At 39.1% G+C, this 25,100-nt stretch overlaps 1 protein-coding gene across 4 annotated transcripts in view; it reads left to right on the forward strand.

Moving 5' to 3' along the window:
• Positions 1-25,100, forward strand: part of CDON (cell adhesion associated, oncogene regulated) — a 116,372-nt gene that overhangs the window by 71,178 nt on the left and 20,094 nt on the right. For all 4 annotated transcript variants that reach the window (XM_080982331.1, XM_080982330.1, XM_080982333.1 and 1 more), the window contains 13 exons: positions 10,290-10,426; positions 11,435-11,707; positions 14,095-14,241; positions 14,523-14,666; positions 15,460-15,747; positions 15,884-16,153; positions 16,828-17,184; positions 17,993-18,285; positions 18,870-19,041; positions 19,831-19,962; positions 21,930-22,136; positions 22,639-22,820; positions 24,370-24,475. In XM_080982331.1, the coding sequence (XP_080838457.1) occupies positions 10,351-10,426; positions 11,435-11,707; positions 14,095-14,241; positions 14,523-14,666; positions 15,460-15,747; positions 15,884-16,153; positions 16,828-17,184; positions 17,993-18,285; positions 18,870-19,041; positions 19,831-19,962; positions 21,930-22,136; positions 22,639-22,820; positions 24,370-24,475 (2,647 nt within the window). In that variant the 5' untranslated portion in view covers positions 10,290-10,350. The remainder of the gene's footprint in view (positions 1-10,289; positions 10,427-11,434; positions 11,708-14,094; positions 14,242-14,522; positions 14,667-15,459; positions 15,748-15,883; positions 16,154-16,827; positions 17,185-17,992; positions 18,286-18,869; positions 19,042-19,830; positions 19,963-21,929; positions 22,137-22,638; positions 22,821-24,369; positions 24,476-25,100) is intronic.

Below are 25,100 nucleotides of genomic sequence, written 5' to 3' on the forward strand. Positions count from 1 at the left end.
ATAACTATGGGATCTCTCTGCATGATTTTAGCAAGTCACTTTCTTTCTTTCTAACTTATCTCTCAGGTAGTACTTGTGCACACAGTAGCATAAAGCTTGCTTAAACATATGTTCTTAATGGTTGCGTTCAGAGTGTTACAGTGACCTATAGCAGATGGTATTGGATTTTGATGAGGAAATTTTCCACATTCCTGCCTTTCCATATCATTTTGAAAAGGCATTCATTTAATCCCCTTCCCCCTTGTGGCCTGTGGAGATTTGTATTCATCTGGTTGCCTTTTCTGTGTCAAGTGTCCATATTTATCATGAATAATATAAGGGATATCACACACCTCAGATTTAGTTGCTGTACCTAACTCCACCCTTTCTGCTCTTGGAATGTAAAATGACCCAAATCCAGAAGTTAGGGGAGTGAGGGAGCAAGATGTGCATAGCCAGACAACAGACAACTCAGTTGCTGTCAGCCCATTGAACTTAGTGAGACTTACTTCTGAGTAGACATGCATATACTTGTCTGTTCAGATTTAAACCATGCTATATTAATTTATTTTAGGAAGATGAGAGAGGGATAATAAACCGATTAGTTAATTTGTAGCTGTTACTAAACATATCTATAATAAATTTATTAATTAAATGGGTTTTCATAAAAGCTTATGACTGCAGCCTGCATTGAAACTACCACTTTTTATACGTTCTTATTTATTGATTTCACTGCAGTGTTTGAAACTCCCATTGTTCTAGGCACATTTTGCAACAGGGAATTTCATTTCCGTGAGCAGTTTCTGAGCTCTGGGCGCAGTGCTGCACCAAAGATGTCAAATTAAAACTGCACACTGGAAGGAAAAGAGGACCTTTTTCTGCCTCCCCACTTCCAGCTACTCTCTGAAGACTGGAGAAGAGACCCTCTTTAGAATATTAGGGGGTGGGTAGGAAGAAGGATTCTTGTTATAAAAAAGGTGCCTTGACAGTCCGTTACGCCCATGACCTAGGTTTAAGGTGCCATTTAGCTCCTAGCTTTCACATCTCAGTTTCTAACACTGTTATACTGATATGCAGTACTAGCTTTCTTCCAAGGCATTCCAATGTTATTTGCATTTTTACAATACTAAAACAAATGGTACAAAATATGGAACATTTTCTTTTTAGACCAAGTAGTGGTCCCTTCAAGAGCTGATAATGAGCCTCCTACCTTGAGCTTCTTCACTTCTGCCTTCCTTCAGTGCATGCAGCTCTTAATTTGCCCCAAGGAAGATGTGGGAAGAGCTACCCCAATAGTAATAGGTGGAAGATGGCAGTTGTGGAAAAAGACAGCAGGCTTGAGGACTGTCTTCTGTTTGGTCTAGCAATTTTAGAACATTTTTTTTTAAAAAATTCTTAATTGCCATTCTATTTGCTTACTAAAGATGACATACAATAATAAGAAAAAAGGCAAAGTTAGGCAGGCTGATACACAAGTAAAATATGACAATTTCTCCACTAGTTTGGTAATATCTTCATTGGGACCATCCAAAATGTCACAAAGTGTAGCATACTTTTGAGTTCCCCAGAACTCAGCATACAAATAAGATGTTTACACAGAGATGAGACCAAGAGGTCAGATTGTAGACTCAGTTACAAGATGGAGACTGCAGGCTAAATAACTCCCTCCCAGGTGCTTCAGATATCAGGTTACACACCTAGGATTCTGGAATAAATAAGCAATGCCATCTCCAAATTTCTGATAAATTAAAGCCTGGCTTGTAACATATCTGTGTCAAAAATAATGAATAACAAAAAATTATCCTGAAATGGTTAAAAATGTTAAACTTTTGAAATAATATTATGATTCTAAAGTATAATTCAAATTAGCTTGTTACACACATTGTATTTTTGTCCTAAATTTAGAAAATTTAGGTGTGTGCACACATATCCTGCCTTCATTCTTGGTTTGAAAAACTTCTGGTAAATTCTTTGTTCCATTCAGTATCATAGATTTGTGAAAGGCTAGTACAAATATTGAAAATGGAAATTTAGTTGAAGGACTGAACCTTGGAAACCAACAGACTCACTTCTCTCTTCCCAAAGTACTTCTAGATCTGACTTTTCAAATCACTTTTGCAAGTTTCTCGTCCGCAGGCATGTTGGAGGCCTGACTTCTTTTAATCCAGTAAAACACAAAAATATAAGTTGTAGTTCCTGCCTTTTACATTAGGTTGTGACTAAATCAGAACATTATTTGAGCTCAATCCCTTCTTTTCTGAATGTAATTAGGAACACACTGATTCTTATTGCAGCTGGCAGCCTCTCACTATTGCCTTTTTCTTCATGTGACCCCCATGGTCTCAATGACCTTTCCTGGGGTTAGTCATAGGCCTTTTTCATTGTGATGGGCTAGAAGTGGCTCATGTGGAGTTGATTATTTCCTTGCTTGTCTGGTCTTTTTGGTGCCATAACTTCAAGTCATTTCCATTTTCTTCTCTGTTTTTGGCTGACCACAGTGAAAGGAAATGCTTTTGCTGGCGACAGGATCAGTTTACATGCTTGGCCGACTTGATTGAGCCTGTGAAAAGGTGGGGGCGCAGGGTAACAAACCCCAAAGGTGCTATATTTCCTAGGTATAATTTGGTAGTTGGTAGTGTCTATTAAACATCTAAAATCTGCTTAAATTTACATTTCCCTGATTTTCCAGTCTCCCTTTCAGTGTTTAATGCACAGCAACTTTTTAAAAATCCTAAACCCACAGCCCTGTGAGAGAGAATGTATTAGTGTCAATTGTACATGAATGTGCATTGAGAGATTTTACAGTTCTCAGAAGAGTGAAGAAATGAACCCTGGGGTTAGCAGTTAAAATTGATGGGCAGCAAGTCAGTTCCTACTAGCTGATGTTTAACCGCTCCTTGTAAACAAATAAGGCCTAGTGAATTGCATATGCCAGCTGTTACACTTGTATTCCTGAGGTCTGACGAAACAGCATGAAAACTGTGATCAAAGGCTTTGAGAATCACGGAGGAGCCAGTGACTAAGGAAATGCCACTGACTAAGGAAATACCTTTCTCTAAATAATGTAGACGTCTCTACTTTTGCTTTTAAGGTGGCTCAGTGTGAAACTTAATGATCAATTTTCACTTTTAAAAATGTGTGCTGTTCCTGACACATGTTGTGGAATCTAAATAGGTTTTCATTGATGCAAGGGGGGCAGTGTGACATGATGTTTTTTCACACAATGTTATGTACAGATTAAGATCATACAAAACTCTGAAATTGCAACAGAATGAAATAAGCAACTTTCATAAGTTGAAATTTCTCTGTCGCACAAAATTTTAAAATCCTCCATTTTTCAAAGGCATTGACTTGCACTGGTGGTGTCATTTGCTGCCTCTCTCAGCTCTCCACCCCTCACTTCCATAATATGTAGATAGTACTGACATACATTCATGGATTTTTAAAGTATTATAACAAGAAAAAATGTACCTGAAGTGTGTTGAACACTGTTGAGTGCCATATAGATGGATTATTATTCATTCAGTTAATATTCTCAAAGGGCAAAGAAGCTTTGTTGTAATTCATCTAAAGCAAATTAGCCACTTATCAAAAGCTCATTTTAGAGCTGGGGTAACAAAAGCAATATTGTCTGGCTTCTGGGAAATGGAATCATGATCTTACTAATTTTTGATTTTTTTTTGAAAACTTGGTGCTGCTTTAAATGGATGATTTGCTTATTTGTTTAAGCACATCAGTAGAAGGGCCTAAAATATATTCCAGTGCAGACATCACTAGATATATAGATGGTACAAAACAATGTATTAATCATGTGCACAAAATGATCTGAAAATATTTGATTGGATTGTAATGTTAACTGCAGAATTTCCTGCAAATATCTCTAAAAATATTGTTCACTCATTTGATTTGAAATTCTGAACTAAAGCTAAATATAAATAGTGATGATTCGATTCTGCAGTAAATTTTCCAGTTCTGAATTTTGTTCACTATGGACAGTTAACATAGTAAATAAGGAATAAGTAATGATCCAGGTTTTGGAATATTGGAAATTGTGATTAATGTCCAAAATAATATTCTGTGACTGAAATAAATGTAACATCTCATGCTGCCTCTTTCTTGAAGATTTGCAACTTGTACAGATGAGCAGACTTCAGTCGGTAGACTCATTGAATCTTGACCTATTGAAATGATCAATAGAGATATCAGTGATGACAAATGAAAGGACACCTGTCACTTAACAAAGTTGTTGGCCTTTCCTTTCAGCTTCAGGCTGGGTTTCAGTACTGTTGTTACCCTGGTAGATGACCTATGCTGTTGCAGAGATCTGGGTACCATGAATATTTATCCCCCCCCCCCAATCTTTCAGTTGACTTTGATACCATTGATTATGGATGTTGCTGGGAGGTTCAAGAAGGTGAACCTGGAGAACTGTTCTTCTGTTTAGCAGCTTAATTGTTGTAGGGTCCTTCCAGGATCCACACTGTCTCCAGGGTGATAATATACACAAGAATCATCAGAGTGAGATCAGCCCCAATAGGCATATGGTACACACTTCCGTTTATGTCTTCTATCTTAATGACATGATTCTTCAGCTTTACTGGGCACTTGCCTAGGGTCAATAATGCACTGATTAAATCCAGTCAAGTTGCTCATAGTCAATATTTCTCTGAAATGAAGTGAGACGAGTAACTATCAGGGACATAGGGACCATGACCTACAGGCTGAGGTCCCTTTAGCCCCCACCAATAAAATATTTGAGGGAGGCGGGCCCCTAAAGGTTGATTGGCATTGCCATTCAAATAGTGTGCATGTGCCATGTCATGTGATCAATTATGCAGGGTGGGGCTTACCTGGCCCCCCTCAATATTTTATTCAAGCTGTGATCAGGGAGGGTGTCTTTTTAGTAGTGGCAACCCAGGTAGGGAGCTCTTCCCAGGGATGTGTGTGTGTGGTGTCAAGCTTGTGGTCTTTTCAGTACAGTGTGAAGACTTTGCTGCTTATTGAGCTTAATGGCAATTAATATTGATTGGTCAGACTATCTACATATTTTGACTTTTAAAAAACAAAATATTGAACTTGTTAGGATTCACCTGCTTATCTCTCAGTATGATATATGAGGGACTCCATTCTCCTGTACAGACTTGCAGTTACTGCAGTATAGTCACTCACTGCAGTCTGCAGATGGAACCCTCCTGATTGTACCATGAACCACAGAGATCCAATTGCTGGTTGTGCAAAGAAATCCTTCTCTTTTGTGGCACCTACCACATGAAATGCTCTTCTCACTGAAATCAGGGAAATGCCAACCTTGGGGTGTTTCTGCCACTGATTTGAAGACATATCTGTTCATCTTTTCCCTGACCCTTAGTATTACTAATACTGGTCATTGGGATGATTGTACTGATTATTTTTATTGGATTTGATGCATTTTATTATTGTGTGAGCTGCTTTGGTATTTCTTTCTGGAATAGAAATGTTTTAATAAACAACCTGAAAAATCTACCTGCAATGCCCTTCTGCATTCTACAGAGGAAAAACCCATCTCTGTGCAAAAGAATATGTGAACACAAATCTGACACCAGAAATGACATTATGGGGGGTATTTCTGTAAATGACCTCAAAGTGCCCATCCTAAAGCAAAGGGACTTCAGAGGCAGAATAGTTTTCCAGTGCCAGAATTTCTGTCATCATCTACACTTTGTGAATTACCACTGTCAAGTATGTAATGGTCACTGTCTATATTTTCTGCATTTCATTTTCCTTTGACCTCAGTTTTTACAGTCCCTCTCAATGTGGTATATGCGTGTAAATATGTGTGTATCTACCTGTAACTTGAAGTAACACTTCATATGTTTGATGAGGTGGACTAAAGACAACAAATACTTATGCCGGACCCACAAAAGACTAACACAGCTGTTACTTGGGAAATGGTTAGAATTCTACTGATATTTGATACTTCATTGTTTGTAAGCTGCCTCATAGACCAAATGGTAGAAAGGCAGAATATTTTGCTGCCCTCAAAAATAGAAATGCTTTTGTAAATAAATACAGTGCCAAAATGTAGTTCAATGATGACTGCTTAGCTGCCCTGATTGAGATGATGCTTAAATCAGAAGCCGTTTGTGTTTGTGAATTACTGTTTTCTGATACAGAAATTAACATACATGACATTTTGTTTTATATGGAAACTAATCTGCCAATAATAAATAAATTCTGGTCAGAAAGCCACTTAAGTGGTTACTGGATGAAGAGAAAGTGGGAGTAAAGAAATTCTTTAATAAGCCATCATAAAGTAAACTTCTTGAAAAGCAACATAATTTATTTTCTCTTATTAAACATGTTGCTATAAATAGTACTGGGTCTTTTCTGGGTGTTCAGTTTTGTAGCAAACAGTAAAATTTGTGACATGTACAAGTTGCGTGAATCTGCTTCTACTTTTCATAATACATTTTATTAAGCATTCATGCTCCACTGAAAATTTAATATGGCAAGCATTCAGGAATCATGGATTTTTATCAGGCATTGCCCACCACTTTAAAACTTACCTTCAAAATATATGGGCTAGAAACTTAGGTCACATCCACAACTTACATTTAAAGCTCTTATACTGTTATAAGGGTAATGGAGAATCCTGGGAACTGAAGTTTGCTCAGGGTGCTGGTAATTGCAGGTCTGTGAGGTCAACACCCTAAAACAAACTACATTTCCTAGGATTCTTTGCAGGAAGTCATGGCTGTTAAATTGATATGAGTGCTTTATAGTGAGGGTGTGACCTTGCTCTTTTAGAATTAAAAGCATTGGAGAATGTAACATATGGTTGACTTCAGTTGCAAGTGTAAGTATGCTTTGCCCTCTATCACTAGCCAGAAGAGTGAGGACCACTGGGAGGTTGTACCCCCTCCATCCCAGAGCACCATGGCAAAGGGAAGACTAGCCTGGCCCTGGCCATCATCCATATTTTCTTTCCATCTACCTAATGGAAATAACTCTGCACCAACCACGAGGGCCTGTGACTGCAGTTGTATGAAGAAGATGACACTGGCTTCCCTCACTTACCAGAGCACTAAGGACCATTGAGTAGTTTCACAGGTTCTATTCCAGCCAGAATATTCACAAGGGAAGGCCAGTGATTATATGTGTTAAAATTTCACCTCTTCATTCTGGCAGTATCCAAACTGTTGATTTTCCTCAACCCTTTTCTTTTAGTCCCTTCTGCATGTGTGTCTCTTCCTTTGTAAAACTAAGGGTAGGGCCTGTGAATTCTTTCATTTGTGCACAGTGCTTACCACCACATGCATTGTCCGATATGAGCCTTTTTGTAGCCATTTTTGAGAAGCAGGATTAAGAGCATAAAGCCTGACTATGTAGCAACAAAAAACACAAAAGGCCACTTTAGACTGTTTATTTCATTGGATGGTTTCTTGTGTGAATACAACTGATGTTTTGTAAACCATGTTTCATTTAATACAACACTGATTTTTAAAAATAAAAGACAATCCTAGAAAATCAATACATTAAAGGGCGTGTATAGCATAGATGCGGGACGCGGGTGGTGCTGTGGGTAAAACCTCAGCGCCTAGGGCTTGCCGATCGCATGGTCGGCGGTTCGAATCCCCGCGGCGGGGTGAGCTCCCATCTTTCGGTCCCAGCTCCTGCCCACCTAGCAGTTCGAAAGCACTCCTAAGTGCAAGTAGATAAATAGGTACCGCTTTATAGCGGGAAGGTAAACAGCGTTTCCGTGTGCTGCGCTGTTGCTGGCTTGCCAGAGCAGCTTCGTCACGCTGGCCACGTGACCAGAAGGTGTCTCCGGACAGCGCTGGCCCCCGGCCTCTTAAGTGAGATGGGCGCACAACCCTAGAGTTGGACATGACTGGCCCATACGGGCAGGGGTACCTTTACCTTTACCTTTTATAGCATAGATATGTATATGGTCCACTGGATGACTTTTGAATTTTTTCTGTATACACAGCCTGTGAAATAACTGGGTAAAGTTGATGATGATGAGTGTAGTTTCAACTACACTCTTTACATAAATAGATGGTAGAAGGATTTGGCAGATAGAGAAAACGCTGCTTCTCATCCTCTTAAAGTTCTCTAAATGTTTACTTCTCACATGCTGCTCAGGTGGTTCTACTATTGAATAAATGAAAAACAAGCAAATGCACTCTTCTATACAGTTATTTCCATCTGTACAGCTTGAACTCTAAAGGATCACAAATAAAAATGAACTAAATACCTTGGATTATTTATGTGAGTTTTTCTCTTTTCAGTAAGAAAATTACCCAGCAAATGGTAATATAAAATGTTGAGTTCCTGCTGGTTGAGTATAGTTCACTTCTACATTGGACATTCTAATGCAGCAATTATATACCTCATTTTATGGCATTTTTAAAAAACGCTTTCCTTACCAGACATGGAAAATAATTGACAGATTTGGTGCTAGCAATACCTCTAGAGTAAGCAAAAACACTACAGATAGGTAGCCGTGTTGGTCTGCCATAGTCAAAATAAAAAAAATCCTTCCAGTAGCACCTTTAAGACCAACTAAGTTAGTTCTTGGTATGAGCTTTCGTGTGCAAGCACACTTCTTCAGATACACTGAAACAGAAGTTGCCAGATCCTTCTATATAGTGAGAAGGTGGGGAGGGGTATTACTCAGAAGGGTGGTGGGAATGGGAATGGGAAAAACACTACAGGAGACCTGTACACTCACCCACCCCTTTAGGCATGTTGTTCTTCCTAAAATGACTTTCAGGTACACCAGAACTGTATTGCAGTTGGAAACAGTTAGTGAAAAGTATGTAACATCTGTTTAAAACAGAGCTGAAAATGTAAATGCAGTGTGTTGAACACATGCAAAGACTTCACTCCTAAAAGCTGAATTCCCTTAAGTAACTTGGAGATCTCTTATGGCCTTCTTTGGTAAGGAAAGCAACATAGGGCTCATCTACGCTTCTGCTTGTGCTGTTCCTAGAAAGCACGGGTCTGAGTGGTTTTCCCCTTGCCCCACTCCTTTCCAACTGACAGAAAAGAAGTAGGCCTTCCCTCAAACGACCTTCAGTGTATCATTCTCATGACACCATCTGTGTGGCTGTACCATATTACATCTTATTCATGCAGTCTTTCTGGCCTCATCTTACTGTCCCATCAGAATGCTTCTATTCTGCAGGCATTTGACATACCTGATTAATGAATTTAATATGGCAAACCCTTGTTTTAGATTGCTTTTATCTGCTATGTCAGCCTTTTTAGCTGTTCTTACATTTACGCATCTGAAAGCTGTCTTGAGTCCCTGTTAAGGAACAACAACAACAACAATAACAATGTTGTTGCTGCTGCTGCTATATTGGTTTGTGGTAGTGGTAGGTTTGATTTTTCCTGTTTTTACCTATTGTGTACTGCCTTTACAACAGCAAATGCATTGGAAGGGCAGGTTAGAGTTTTCCTAGCACTGAGAGATGCTGAGGAGAAACTTAGGAGCTGGAAATGGAACAAGACAGTTTCATACCTGAAAAAACAGTAGTAATAAAATAAATACCTAAATAGTATCCTCCAACATGTGCCGCTCCTTCCTCCTTGTTAGGAATTCCTTGGTAGCTAAGTTATACAAATGTTGTATTTGCTTAAATAGCAGGTACAGCTTCATTTTGTATGATGGGATTCAATTAACCCACTAATATGTCTGTCAGGATCATATAAGTATGTGGAAATGGTACTGTAGCAATTATGGAATGAAGAAATAACCAACCTTATTTTTAGATTTTAAAAACTAACAAAAGCCAACTAGACAAAAGACATCTGCGAGAATTTCCTTTCGTAAAACAGTTATCATATTTACACACTTGTAAATATTAAAAGATGAAAGATTTATACGATCTGTAGGGGGGAGGGGGGTTATTGGTTTATTTTATTTTTGTTCATTTTAAAAATGTATTTTGTGTATTTAATCTTTTTTTATGCTGTGAACCACCCAAAGATCTATGGATGTAGTGTACAGATTGAGTAAATCATAGTGTGGCCACCCCTGCTCTATCAAATAGCATTCCTGTTAAGATATGACAGGTGTCCACTATCTGTACTTTCGAGAAACCATTAATGACTTTTTTGTTCTGATAGGTTTATCCAGGTGGATAATGGGTCTTTACTACAAGTGTTTACTTGTTAGGATTTTAGTATTCTTTTAAATGTATTTGTTTTTGGTGTTTTAAACAGTTTTTAATTTTCTTATGTGTAAATCACATTGAGACAGTTATTTAGAAGGCTATTAAAAAATTAATTGTAATAATAATAACATGCCTATTCTTTTGTAGGCTCTTCAGTGATTCTCATTAATCTGAAGCTCCTTGCCACAACACTTTCTAACTTGGCACTATGCATCCTGATCCTGGACCTTTACAAGAACTACTTTTTCTTATAGTTACCATTTGCTTCTCAACTACAGCTTCAGGTAAGTTCGCCTTCCTAAACTGTCATATATACCAAATGTTCTTCTCCAGAAATTTTGGTGGTTGATCTCTATTGCCATGCCCCTATATCATGTGCTCCTCACTTGGGCACAACCTAACCATTCGAATAGCCGACCTTCTGATCGGCAAGCCCTAGGCTCTGTGGTTTAACCCACAGTGCCACCCGCGTGGATACATCCCGTCAAAGACTGCCCACTAATATGGATTATTAGAGAGATACAGTATACTTACAAGAAGCAGAAAAAGTGAACCACACATGTGTGGATCTGTTCATATCAATGATACAGACGGATAAATTGGACCAGAAAGACCTTCCTGGATATAAGTACCTGAAGTGTCTGTTAATATCTGATAATCAAGCCAAAATATTATACTACTTTCTGTATTTAAAACTGAGTTTTAAAAAATCAGTCTAAGGATTTAGAATTAAACTTGATGATACCACATATGGTGATCAGAGGTTGCTGTATATTAAATAGTATGGCTTCACTGTAATGAAAGCGGTTTCTGCATTGTCTAGCACTGTACTTGATTTTGAGAGTGGTAAAAATGCTCATATTGAGCTAAGGTTTAACTTCAAAATATTTTCTGTTCCAATCTGTAGTGCTTATGAGTAACGAATGCATAAATATTCAGGCTGGATATAAATTTAGAAATAGTATAAACTGGTCTGTATTTGTAGGAGATAGATTAAAAAAATAAAATTCTATGGGATCCCCCCCCCATGATGTTGCCTATCGAAAATCCTGACACTATTTTATATTCTTTTGATTGTTGTGTTTTCTATATTGTACCTTTATTACATATTTCTTTTGCATCAATACGTATTAATGTTTTCCACTGCTTTGGGGGCCTTTGCGCTAAACTGCAGTACTGTATATAACTTGCAGCATACCAAATGTTTAGTTCACATTTTCGTACATACTCAAACTGCTAACAGCTAAAGGAATTGGTTGCACTGAGTGTGTGTGTGTGTCTTTCTTTTCTAGACTTGATTCCTCACTTTGTTTCTGAGCCACTTTCTACCATCCAGAAACCTGGTGCAACTGTAAAGCTTCATTGTACTGCTGAGCCCTCTACAGCTCATGTAGCTTGGCTGTTCAATGGAGAGAAATTACACAAGAAAGTGGAGCAAGTAGACTCACAGCCAGGATACCTTACAATCTTCTCCCTTAGCCCTTCAAATTCTGGTGTATACCAATGCGTAGTCAATAACAGCATTGGTGCAATTATCAGCAGGCCTGCAACAGTATCTATTGCCTGTAAGTTATACTTTTATTTATGGTAAAACTGAGCACATTACCCTTTTATAACTTCTCCTTTTATTTTGTCCATTTTTTTTTGTTTGCCATATCCATGAATTTAACGTCTTGGAGGAATTTATGTGTCTTTAAACATGCCTTATTTGGGACAAAGGGGTGACCTCTGTGTTAGAAGCACATAGTAAAACAAAATATCTATTTTGTGTTTTTCTCTTGAAGTTAACTTCATAATATAGAAAGAAACTATTACTAATTTCTTCCAGTAAAAATCAGTCCTCATATTGCAATTTATCAACATGTTCTAGAAAGGGAGTTTGTGCTAAATGAAGAAATCTATTTGAAGGCCTTTCCAAACACCCCCTAGTTTTTAGGTAGATGGTGCAAGTTTGCTCAGTTTTACCTGAATTGAAAGGGGAGGGGAAGAAAAGCTTGTTAATTCCATGGGAATTGCCATAATTTACATTATAAACCATAATCAACTGTAAAAAAATTAGATTTGCATGTACAATCTTAAATGAAAGTTAAAAAGCCTCAACAAAATAATCCCATGCTTATATTTGTCTTTTGAAAACCTTTCCCCCTCTTGTTTTCAAAAGTATTTCCAACTTGAGGGTGATTTGGCTTTGGGGGATCAGAAGTAAGATGCTTGAATTGTCTTGTAAGTCTGAGTTAAAGAATCTCCTTTATAAAGATGCTGTGTGTATGAAGCATATCCCAAATACCCATAAGAGAAAAGTTTCTCATAATTGAGACGGGTAAGTGTTTTTGTAGAGTATTGACCCATAGCAGGATTCCCTTGAGAGCTTATAAAGGTCAATTAGCACTGACAACCTCTACTGGTTGCAATAAATTGTGAATATATCTAAGTGTACTGTACCACTTGGAGGTGAAAATGGCAATGGTGGAGCTACTGGTAGGTGAATTGGCATTTAAGTGAACTAGCAGCTCTGTAACATAAGCTGAGAATTGTACAAAAGAGTGGCCCAGTTCACACATCACATTAAACCATAGTTAAAAGAAACCAGTGTGGAGCAGCATGTTCATGCATGCTGCTGAAGTCATGGGCACTTCACTTCTTCCTTGCCACTGCATGTCATGTTGTTCAAACCCAGTTGTTTTTTCTACAGAGGAGCAAGTTGTGGAAGCCAAGGTTAGTTGGAGAGAAACAAACCACAAGAGTGGGTTCAGATAACATGACATACCAGATCATGGCTTATTTCCCAACAGTACAGCAGGAGCAGGGGAGGAAGAAGACATCTGTACTCTCAGCAGTATGCACCAGCAACTCTGCTCATTCAAACTCAGTCATAATTTATTTTAACAATGGTTTAATGTGCTGTGCAAACCTATGAAAAACCAATGAAAAGTACAATAGCACTATATTCTACACATTGTTGAATTTCCATTCTGCTATTCTAAGTATCTTGCATTGCAGGAACAAAATGTACTCTGTTCTTGTTACATGCCCTTTCTCTTGCACCTGATTTTATAACAGCATCCCACTAATTCTTGCATTTTAGCCTTTCCTTTTAGCCTTATTGCAATATAACTGAAAGTTTTTTCTAATGATACTTTGAATGAATTCATCCTACCTTTCATTTAGAATCGAAATTCTCTGATTGCCCATATAGCATTGTTGAGGTCGAAAATGTTAGAAGAATTTTTAGATGGTGCTCTTCAGGAGACAGTCAATACAGTAACAATGGAGATTCATACTTAGGTATATTCATCCCCAACACATACGTGTGTGCGTGCACACAGAGATGATGATGATGATGATGATGATAATAATAATAATAATAATAATAATAATAATAATAATAATAATTTATTATTTATACCCCGCCCATCTGGCTGAGTTTCCCCAGCCACTCTGGGCGGCTTCCAATCAAGTGTTAAAAACAATACAGTATTAAATATTAAAAACCTCCCTAAACAGGGCTGCCTTCAGATGTCTTTTAAAGAGAAGATAGCTGCTTATTTCCTTCACATCTGAAGGGAAGGCGTTCCACAGGGCGGGCGCCGCTACCGAGAAGGCCCTCTGTCTGGTTCCCTGTAACCTCACTTGACGCAATGAGGGAACCACCAGAAGGCCCTCGGCGCTGGATCTCAGTGTCCGGGCTGAATGATGGGGGTGGAGCTTGTAGAAAATAAACTTCAAACTGGGCTGTATGCTGGAACTTTAATTTCTGTGCTTAGTAAAGTGGGAGGGGAAGGACACACATGAACTTAAGGCTTTCCTTCATTGTTACTTCATTGACATTCTCTCCTGAGAAATATCCTCTGATCAGGACTTGAGCACCCCATTTTTATTAAACCCAAAACTTTGGAAGTAGATCCTGCTGTATTTTCTGAACCTTTAAAGAAAAAACTACATTTTCTTGTAGATCTTGATGATTTTGAGACCTCAGTGAGGAACACAATTGTTGCGGAAGAAGGGAATACTGCTTTAATCAGTTGCAAGCCACCAAAAAGTAGTCCAGAGGCACATATTCGTTTCCGTGTACGAGGGAAATGGCTGGAACAATCAACAGGTGAGACTCTGTGTAATAAAAAGATATAAATGGCTGCAATACAGTGCACCCTTACCAAAGAATAAGTCCAATGGAACTCCATAGAATTAACTTCTGGGTAGATATATATATAGAGGGATGTCACTTTCTGTCTGTTTCCTGACCATTAGGAATTGCTACAGTAATTTGAGGTTTGGTCATTACATTATCTTTCTGTTTCAGTAAACACTGATTAATCTGCACACTTGAGTAGAAAATCAGTCCATAGCAACTCAATTAATAATAACCCAATTTTATCCTAGAAAACTACCTAATTCTCCCATCTGGAAATCTGCAAATTTTGAATGTATCTTCAGATGACAAAGGATTCTATAAGTGTGCAGCATATAACCCAGTCACTGATGATCTTAAACATGAACCCAATGGACATAAGCTCATAATCAGCAGTGAGTATTGAATATGATAAGACTAAAATTGTTCCATGAAATCATAGGGCATAAACCACCAAGGACTACCACTGCAAGTTCCCTTAATCTCATACCTTGCACTTTGAAAAGTTCAGTTTAGAGGAAGCCCTGTCAAAGTATCAGGTACTATGCACACAACGCATAACCAGTTTTCCTTAACCATGGTTAAGCACTGAATCTAAATACCTAAATTATTACTATGGATGTGAAAACATAATTTGGAGTGTGTTTGTAAATTGTAGTATTAACCTTTTTTAAGAGTTGCATCTGCATCAAGCAGACCATTGCAAAGGGCCACAACTCAGTGGCAGAGCATATACTTTGCATGAAAAAGTTGGCGTCTCTAGGTAGGACCAAGAAATGTCCACACCTTGAAACCCTGGAGAGCTGCTGCCAGACATGATAAGCAATACTGAGCTAGATAAACCAATAGTCTGGCTTCGTGTAAGGTAGATTCTTATGGTTAAAGCAGTTTGCAAGCAGAGAAATGAACAAAGAAGGAAAAGTGATAAGCAGATCTTACTAATGTGTACTACTTAAGGTTTAGCTTGGCTATGCATGGCAAACATTTGGAAATTTAACCAGGCTGAAGGGAACAAACTACAATCAAATGTTACATCTTCACTCAGCCTAGGGTCAACAGTCTGTAGTTATGTTGGCATGTTTATAAAACGGTATAGAAACATAATGCCTTGGTGAGAATGTAGGAAGCCAGAGAGTCTTGAACACCCAATTGAAAAGAACTCATGTATCCTTTCCTCTCAATTTCTAGGCTCTTCCTCAGACAACTTTCACATTGTTCATCCCACCACTTCTCAGACTTTGACAGTACCTCAGCACAATCCTTTGATGTTGGAATGTGTTGTTAGTGGGCTGCCTGTTTCTTATGTCCATTGGTATAAGGATGACCAAGATGTACTCACTAAAGGCAGGTGGAGAATGCTTCACTCTCATCTTATGATAGACTCAATTAATACGTCAGATGCTGGAAATTACTCCTGTGTGGTGGATAACAAGTCCGGAGTTGTGAAACATGTAGACTACAGTATAAATGTACTTGGTAAGATATGCAGTGGCAAAATGCTTGATTGGCGAGTTTTTTTGAAGCAATAAATTTATGGTCCATGAGACATACTATTGTGAAATTAACTGAATGAAAGCAGCATATCATATGTACATTTTCTTTTCCATTCTAGAATCACCATCAATTTCAAAAGGATTGCAAGATCAGTTAGTGTCCCTGGGTAAAAATATACATCTTTCCTGTGAAATACATGGAAACCCGACACCTAACCTCACCTGGTACCATAATGCAGCTCCTGTCCATCTTTCTTCACGGCACTTACCTTCAGGAAACAAGCTGAGAATTAATGGTTTCACCAGAGAAGATTCAGGGTTGTATCAGTGTTTAGTCAACAATGGCATTGGATTTGTGCAGTCTACTGGGAGACTTCATTCCCAAGGAGGTAAAAAAAAAAATCACATCAAACACCTTTCTGTTTATAAACTTCTGCTTTTCTTTTTGACATCTTTCAGTCTAACATGAAAATAGCCTGTTGCTTCTTGGGATTATTCTCCTAAATTGTTCTGATCAACAAGTTACGCTTTAAAATGGTAGACCTCATTTCTTGTGTTGCAAAGTAGACTGTAGTCCACTGACCAAATACTAGCCAATTTTTGATAGGCCACCTAGTGTGTGAGCTATGAGATTGTGACAGACTAAATTTATTAGCCTCTTAGTTTTGATGGTGTTGAGAGTGTTGCTAATGGTTTTGATGATGTTGCCAATTGAAACTAAATTCCAGCTGTAGACTTATATATGCAGAATCTCAAATAATGGAATTCTGATAATACTTCTTGCTGATGTGTCAGTTTAGGGAGCATATTTGAAAGCTTTCAGTTTCTTTCTCTTCAGAATATTAAATATTCTTTTACTAGAGTAGTTAACAATCACAGCACCTGCATGAGTGGGTTCTGATGTGTTTGTGGCCCAAAGCAGTCTACTTAGCTTTTATGTGCATAGATGTCCATATATTACCCCCTGGCCCCCTTTATGACTGCGCTGGCTTCGGGATATGCAAGAACAGTACTGTATTTTATTATAATATGAGTTTGTATCTTATATTTATATTTTTAATAGACAGAGGCTTCAAGCCAACTATAACCTCGCTGCCAGCAAACAGCAGAGTAGCAGAAGGTGACACAGTCACACTGTCCTGCAATGCCACTGGGTTGCCTCCGCCTGTAATCCGTTGGTACAACAGTCATGGGCTGATTACCAGCCATCCTTCACAGGTGCTTTATTCAAAATCACGGAAGTCATCCTCCCAAGCAAGAACTGGCAACTCCATTTCAGACAGAACCTACTTCATCATGTCTCGCAGTGGATCAAGCTCCTTATATGTTCAGCCTGTTACATCGGAGCATGCTGGGAAATATACCTGTGAAGCAATTAACGAATATGGGACTGCTCGTTCCGAAGCTTTCCTTACCGTTGGTAAGTGGCATCCAAGTTGCTGCTCCAATAGCGTGCAGATATTTTGGCTGAAGTACTGTCAGGATAACTTTTTATTTTACTGGATTTGGACAAATCATACATCTAATGGATGGTCAGGAGCATTTGCCTGTTGCTTCCCATACACATTGTGCAGCTTATCATGCTTTGTTTCTGGCCAAGCAAACCCATGAATGGAAACCAGGGTTCTTGACTTAACAGTTGTGGTTGGTCTGGTGGAAATAAACGATGACTGTTAGTTCATACATAATGCTAAGCCAGGGCTGTGGTTTGTTTCCTCCTGGCATGGAAAACACAGGAGCAGGGAAGGAGCAAAGTAAGGTATGACTCACTTGTGTGCCGGTGCCCAGTGCTTGTTCACGTTAAATCTGAGTTTTATTTTTATTTTATATTTAATTATGCTTTTGTGTGATGTGCAAACTGGCTCACTGAGCCACAAGAACGTGTCTTTCATTTTTTTTAGTAAAAATCAAAAGCAAATAAATATTTTGTGTTATATAGGGCAGGGGTAACCAAAATGATGCCCTTCAGGTGCTGTTGGGTTACAACTTCCATCACCCCTAGCCATTGGCTATTGGCTGGGGCTGATGGCAGTTGTAAACCAATAATATTTGGAATCCATGCATATCTCCAGGGCTTTTTTTCAGCCACAACTCACCAGAACTCAGTTCAGGCATCTCTCAGGTAGACACCATTGCCCTTATAAGAGATTAAGGGAAGCATTCATGGAGAGTTCTGGCACCTCTTTTTCTAGCACTGCATATCTCTAACCTTCAACTTCCTTCTGTAGATTCCTATGAAGCTAGTACAAAAGCAGAAGAAATTGCTCCTGTGGAAATTGCCCAGAGTGATGAAGGAGATGGAGATTATGATTCAGTTACGGGCCTTCAAAGTTCATCTCCAACAGAGATTCTTACTGAAGAAGTCGCTACAGAAAAAACATCCAGTGGCATTTCTCCACCAGAAGCTCCAATCATTCTCAGTCCTCCACAGACTCTTAAACCAGATCAGTACAATCTGGTATGGCGCCCTGGAAAAGATGGTGGTCAGCCAATTAATGCCTATTTTGTGAAATATCGCAAGGTACTTATTCAAATTGCATTATATTTGATAAACTTTGCACTTCCTTTTTTTTGAAAATTGGCTGAGTTGGACTGCCATCATTTTTAGTAATGAACAGGGCTTATGTTAAACACACACACACACACACACACACACACACAAACACACACACACACACAGTACAGAACTCTGGTATTTGATGATAATATTAGGCCAAAGAGAGATATATCCATCTGGATATGTAGGTAGCTATTTAGGAATGCAGAGGTTTCAGGTTCTTTTGCTACTGGCAACATGAAATAGAGCCTTGGGAGTTTCTAATTTAACCTCCCAATTTAAATACTGCCCAGATGCTCGTGGAGAAAACCCTAGCAAGATTAGGAAACTCCATGTCCCAGTGCATTCAAGTCTCTGCTCCTAAAGCTTGCTGTAAGCTTTGCAGGAAAAGTCATTAAGAAAACTCTTTCACATCAGTTACTTGTTTTCACTTTCTTATAGTGAAATAACTAAGGTATTATGTTTAGACTTGCCTTTCCTGTATTTAACTGCAGCAGATTCAGATAGGGGTTTATTTGCTCTTAGCCTCTTGTGATTCCTTTTTGCAGTTGGATGATAATCTCAATGTTACCAACTGGAATACAGTTCGTGTCCCTGGAAGCGAAAATGAACTTTCTCTCTCAGAACTGGAACCTTCCAGTCTCTATGAAGTCTTGATGGTAGCCAGAAATGTGGCCGGTGAAGGCCAGCCTTCCATGCTTACTTTCCGTACTAGCAAAGGTAACTAAGCGTGTACTCAAAATACATTGCAGTTGATGGGCTTTTTTCTAAAGTTCCCATTTGCAGAGACCTATAATACCCATAAAAAAAACAAAGATAGTGGCTGCAGTCTCATTGGAACTCCATGTCCAGTACTTGCTCTGAACCAGGATTCAGGAATTGAACATAGATCTGCAGTCTGAGTAGAACCCTGAGATTCTATGAGTGATCTTCCATTCACAGAACAATGTCAGCACTTGCTGATATAAGGGGAGGAAGATGATTTTTGCAAATTTCTCCTCTCCTCTTTAGCACCTAGGAAGATTTACTCCGGTAGAGTGGGGGTCCCTTGGGAACAGTATTGAAAGTTGGCTGGCTGGCTGCAGAATGAAGGCAGATTGGCAAAATCACCTTTCTTGCATTATTGGGAGGCTGTGCTCTTTCATACATAGAAGGGCACTTTAGGATCTCTTCACAATGAGAATACGCTTTCCTTGGGAACTTCCCAAAGTTCCATTGAAACAGACTTGCAGATTTGGGCTGTCCTATAGCAAAGGCTAAACTGATGTACCATCAGTAGCATGGCACATTCAGTTTTAGTGGGATTTCTGTAGTGTAAATATCATTTAGGTTCAATAGTATTGCTGCCTATTTCCATGGGGCAGAAAGCTGTTCTCAAATGGCATAAAAATTGTGTGGGACGTGTGTGATTATAAACCTTTACTACTTGGTTCAAAACATGCCATAGGAGAGGATATTGACTGACTAGCAAGGTTTCTTCCACTCACTGAGCACATAATTCTCTTTTAGAAAGAACCTCCTCCTCAAAAAATGCACAGGCTCCCTCTCAACCAGTTGGTATTCCTAAGCACTCTGTCATTCAAGAAGGGGCAACCAACAATTTTGGAGTGGTCCTTCCAGATTCATCTCGACATAGTGGAGGTAGGTGTTACCATTCAGATTTTTGTCTGTGCATTTTATACTGCAGCGTACATTATGGTTTGGGGTGTGGGTGGAAACCCTCCTGAATGTTCTCTGGCTGTTCATCTGATTTTCAGGTCATTTATGTGTAAGTGTTCAATTTGTGACTTTTCTGACTGAGCACTAAACTGTTTGTGGAATTGGGAAGGCCCCGTAGCTCATTGCAGAATGCATGCTTTGCATGAAGAGGATCCAAATTCAATCCCTGGCATCTTCAGTTAAAACAAAAATCTGGTAGCAGATTATGAAAGACTGAGAACCTGGGAAATTGTCACTGCTCAGTGTGGGCAGTACTGGGCTAGATGTTCAATAGTCTGATGTGGTATAAGGCAGCTTCTACATCGAGTTAAAAATCTTGGGTAGCAGTGCTGGGTAAGACCTCTGCTTTTGGGAGAGTGCTTCCAGTCAGAGTAGATTGCAGTGGGCTAGATTGGGGTAGAGAACCTCTGGTCTGTGGAGCTTTGCCAAACCACATCCACTTGCCCCAAACCTGACATCATATGTGATGTGAGGTGCCAGGCAGATAGAGATGTGACTGAATCCTGCAGCTGGAAAGCAATATCTAATCTGCCAATTAGTCGCCCCCCACCTTGTGGACCAACTTTGACAGAGTATACACATTATAATGTCATCAGATGATATACATTGGTCCCCCTGATTCATCAGAGTTTGTTCAAGAATGAACTCTCTGTGCATCAGCTGAGGTGTGGGGATTCAGGAACTTGATTCCCAGGGGGAGCTCTCTGGTGCATCCAAACCTTCTAGAAAGTAGGACTCTTCACTCATTACATGATTTATTTACCCTCATGATTTCCTATATGATTTGTTGTGTAATGAAGAGGGTTCCAATGTATAATCAAAATGTTTTATTTGTGTTGGTCTTTGGGTTGCATGTTGAGATGGTAGGATTAATGGAATTTATATTTAGTGAGAGATGTCCTACTCATTTACTAAAAAATGAGTCCAATGTATGTTCCACCACTTTTGTCAAGTTGCTAAATTTTACAGAATAATTTAACGTTTCATAGTTAAATTGATGTGAAACAACATAGTCAAGTGCCGGCGCTTGCATGTGTTGTCTGTCCTATGTGGTAGAAGATGACAAGCTGGAAAATAGCCTTAAGAATATATAACCTTTTCGTGGTTAAACTATGTATCTTCCCCTTCCAAATTATATCCCATTTCTCTATGCTGTACTCTATGTAGTTTAAGTGTATGAACCAATAAAGTAAAGACTGAAGGATATGTCTGCCAGAATGGTTATAATCACACTTACTAACACCACCTCTCTCCATTCTTTCTGTTCCCACTGCTGTCTAACTTCAAGTGAGTTCAGTAAGTATTAATATAATCTGCATGGTTTTGAATGCTAGCTAACTTGTTTCTAAGAGGTTTTAAAGCTTCTTGATACTTATGAAGGCTTTATTCTTATAGTTACTGTATCTAGGAATTTCAGTTTAGATTGTAGGCTTTCTGTTCTGCAAATGGTGAGGTTTCTGTGCAGTACGTTCATTTCAGTTTGGTACCAAGTAGCAGTGACACAGCAGATCACCCTGTCTATTTCTGTGGTTGTGAATTAAGCTATGCAATTCTCTTGGTTTCTGATGATGTGCTAATACTTCAGGACTGGTGTGCGCTGACATAATACAGTGTTCTTGCATAACGTAGACTGTGTACAATAGACTACATTGCCAAATTAGCTTTTTTTTTTCCCCTAAGAAGCTTTAATTATCTCCATATTTGAAAACTGAAATGATCTTCCATGTTTGCATTTCAGAAAGGATTTTCTGGGCTTAAGACTAATGCACATTTGAGGATGTTCTTTCTCACTTGACTGAAACACATTATTAAATAAAATCTGGGTAGAGAAATCAAGTGCTTCTAGCTATTCTAAATCTTTATGAAGCCTTCTCAATTTCCTATTTCAGTACCTGAGGCACCAGATCGACCTACTATTTCCACAGCATCAGAGACTTCTGTTTATGTCACTTGGATCCCACGTGCCAATGGTGGATCACCCATCACTGCCTTTAAAGTAGAATATAAACGCATGAACAGGAACAGTGAGTGGCTGGTTGCTGCTGATAACATCTCCCCTTCCAAACTTTCAGTGGAAGTTGGCAGTTTGGATCCAGGTATTAATATGCATTTTTTGTTCAAGAGAGATCACAATCAGTATTATGCGTTTCTGCATTTGCACTGTAGCCAAGTTAAAATCCTGTTAAACTAGAAGATGTTGCTTTTAATGTCACCAATGCTATATAAGATTCAGGGGAATTAGCAGTCCTTGTGTCTTAACTATCACAAACTTTTTTAGTCAAGCATCTGAACAGCAATTTCATAATAAGCATGAGAATAAGTCACTGACCAGCTTTTACTTTCCTAACTTGGTATACAGAGCAGGCATGTGCTCACATCTTGCCATATCTTTTCTGGTGGAAAATAACATCTCATCCAGTATTTGGCTAGATTGGATCTTTCTATCAGGAAGGGATGTCCAGCATAGTAAGTGAGAAAAATAGTATAAGATAACCTTACAACAAGGGTCATTTGGATCTTTCTGTTCTATGTTTCTAGAATGCTGGGTTTTATCTTTTCATCTAATGTTCAGTTCTCTCTCTTTTTGCCATATGAAAGGAGCTGCATATAAGTTTCGTGTGATTGCTATTAATAACTACGGGGAGAGCCCACGAAGTTCTGCCTCTCGGCCTTATCAGGTAGCTGGCTTTACCAATCGGTTTTCCAACCGACCCGTCACAGGACCACACATTGCTTACACTGAGGCGGTCAGCGACACTCAGATCATGTTAAAGTGGACTGTAAGTATCAATTTATGTGCACCATGAAAAAAATTGATTTTGCTTGCATCTCACGTTAGATCAAATGTCTGTTCTGTAAAGCAACAAATCAGTGGATTATACTAAACTGACCTTTTGGGAACCAAAAGCTGTGTATGAAAAGCAGTGAGCACTTGAAATGCACAGTATAAATGCTGAGTATGTGCAGTCAGTATTAGCAACCAGTATTGCACTCAGGAAAATGCCTTGGTGAACATGTACTTTTAAAAACTTGCATCAAAACATAATATAGATAGTGCCTACTGTAGCTCTGTAGGGAGGCTGTTCCACATAGTAGGTGCTACCGTCACAACAGCCCTTTTCCTGGTGGTCTGGAGGCTGGAAGGATGCATAAGAGAGCTCATCTCATTGCATGGACAAGCCTATATGGGAGGAAGCATTCCTTTGTGTAACCCGGTTCCAAGTTGTTTAAGGTTTTATAAATTGCAGTAGACCCTTAAACTTTGTTTAATAGCAAACTGAAAGCCAGTGCAGTTTCTTCAAGTGGGATGTTACATGCCCACAGTATGGTGCTCCACTGAGCAACCAAGTTACCACATTGTACACCAGCTGCAACTTTCGAAACAGTCTTCAGAGCAGCCCCACATTGAATACATTATATTACTGCAATTTCAAAATTTCCAAGGCATGGGTCACTGGCTTAGGTTGTGCCTTTCTAAGAACAGTCATAGCTGACATACCAGCCAGAGCTATAAAAAGGCATTCATAGCCATGGAGCCTACTTGAGTCGCCAGTGACAGTGATAGATTCAGGTATAACCCAGACTAGATACCTATTCCTTTAGACAAAAGCAGCCCCATCCCGAACATGCAACTCTCCTGTTTCCCAGAACCAGGAACCGCTTACCCACAGGGCCTCAGCTTTAGTTTATTGATCCTCATCCAGCCCACTACTGCATCCAGGCATTGATCCAGGACCTAAACAGTTACACCTGATTCAGATATTACAGAGAACTGGAGCACAGTATCACCATCATACTGAGGACGCAGTGTGCCAGATAGCCTAATGACCTCTCCCAACAGCTTCATGCATTGATGTTAAATACCAGATGCTAGGGGCCTGAGGAACAGTTATCCAGTGCCACTCACTGAATTTGACTCCACAGGTAGAACAAAACAGTGCATCCCACACCCAAGTCATGGTGTCAATTTAGGCTGATACCATATAGCTGATAATATCAAAGGGTTGTGTAAAGGCAACAGGGTCACATTACTCCTGCCCTTCTCCTGATAAAGGTCATCCCTCAAGGTGACCAAAGCTAATTTGGTCTGAACCCAGAATGGAATGGTTCCAGATTATAAAAACCTTTAAACAATAATGAGAGTATAGCTTTAGCTAAAATTCTAGAACTGTATTCACAAAATACTTCTCACTGTTTTAAAGCCCACTTTTGTTCCGATTTCTCTTCCCACATTACATTAACATTGTCTTTCAGCCCCCGCCCCAGGAAAATATATCCCTTGTTGACTGTGGTTCTGGAATTTTAGTTGTTTTAATATCTCTTTTCCAGTATATCACTTCAAGCAACAACAACACACCCATCCAAGGATTTTATATTTATTACCGGCCAACAGATAGTGACAATGATAGTGATTACAAGAGGGATGTTGTGGAAGGTAAGATACATTACTCTGATTATGCAAGGAATTGCTCCAGTTACAGTACTTCTTATTCCCCACTCCAAAGCATCAACCCAAATGCTGTTCTAATGTAAAGAAAACATAACAAAGACATCAAAAAAAGACATCACAGAAATAGACAACTCTCTACTATAGACTAAGGGACTGTGCTCTTTGTGACATTTAAGAAAGCCAAAGTGTAATGTGGGGGGGGGGGTGAGAACCCTTTCTGATTCTTGTGAACTAGAGTTGAGGCACTAGAATAAACATGTTTTCATTAAGTGTCTTGTACCAGATGGTCAGTAGCTTCTCTGCTAGAGGAACTTTCACTAGTACACTCCAGAATTGCATTTGCCTCTGTTGCAGCCACACCAAACTAATGGTTAATAGTTGTTTGTAACAAATATCTCTTCCTCCCTGTGTCACTATCTGCCAGATCTTGAACCCTTGTCACAGAAATTGCAGTGGGGACTATATTTGTGGAGTATTAGTTCTCATAATAAATTTCGCACTTGATCCATAAATCTCATTATGGTCTAACAGGATTGTGTGGAAGCTGTTCATGTGAATGAAAGATCCTTCACTTTTTGAATTCAGTGTCCCATTACTATAAAGATGCCAT

Source organism: Podarcis pityusensis (assembly GCF_964106645.2).
Source record: "Podarcis pityusensis genome assembly, chromosome: 15".
Taxonomy (NCBI): Eukaryota; Metazoa; Chordata; class Lepidosauria; order Squamata; family Lacertidae; genus Podarcis; species Podarcis pityusensis.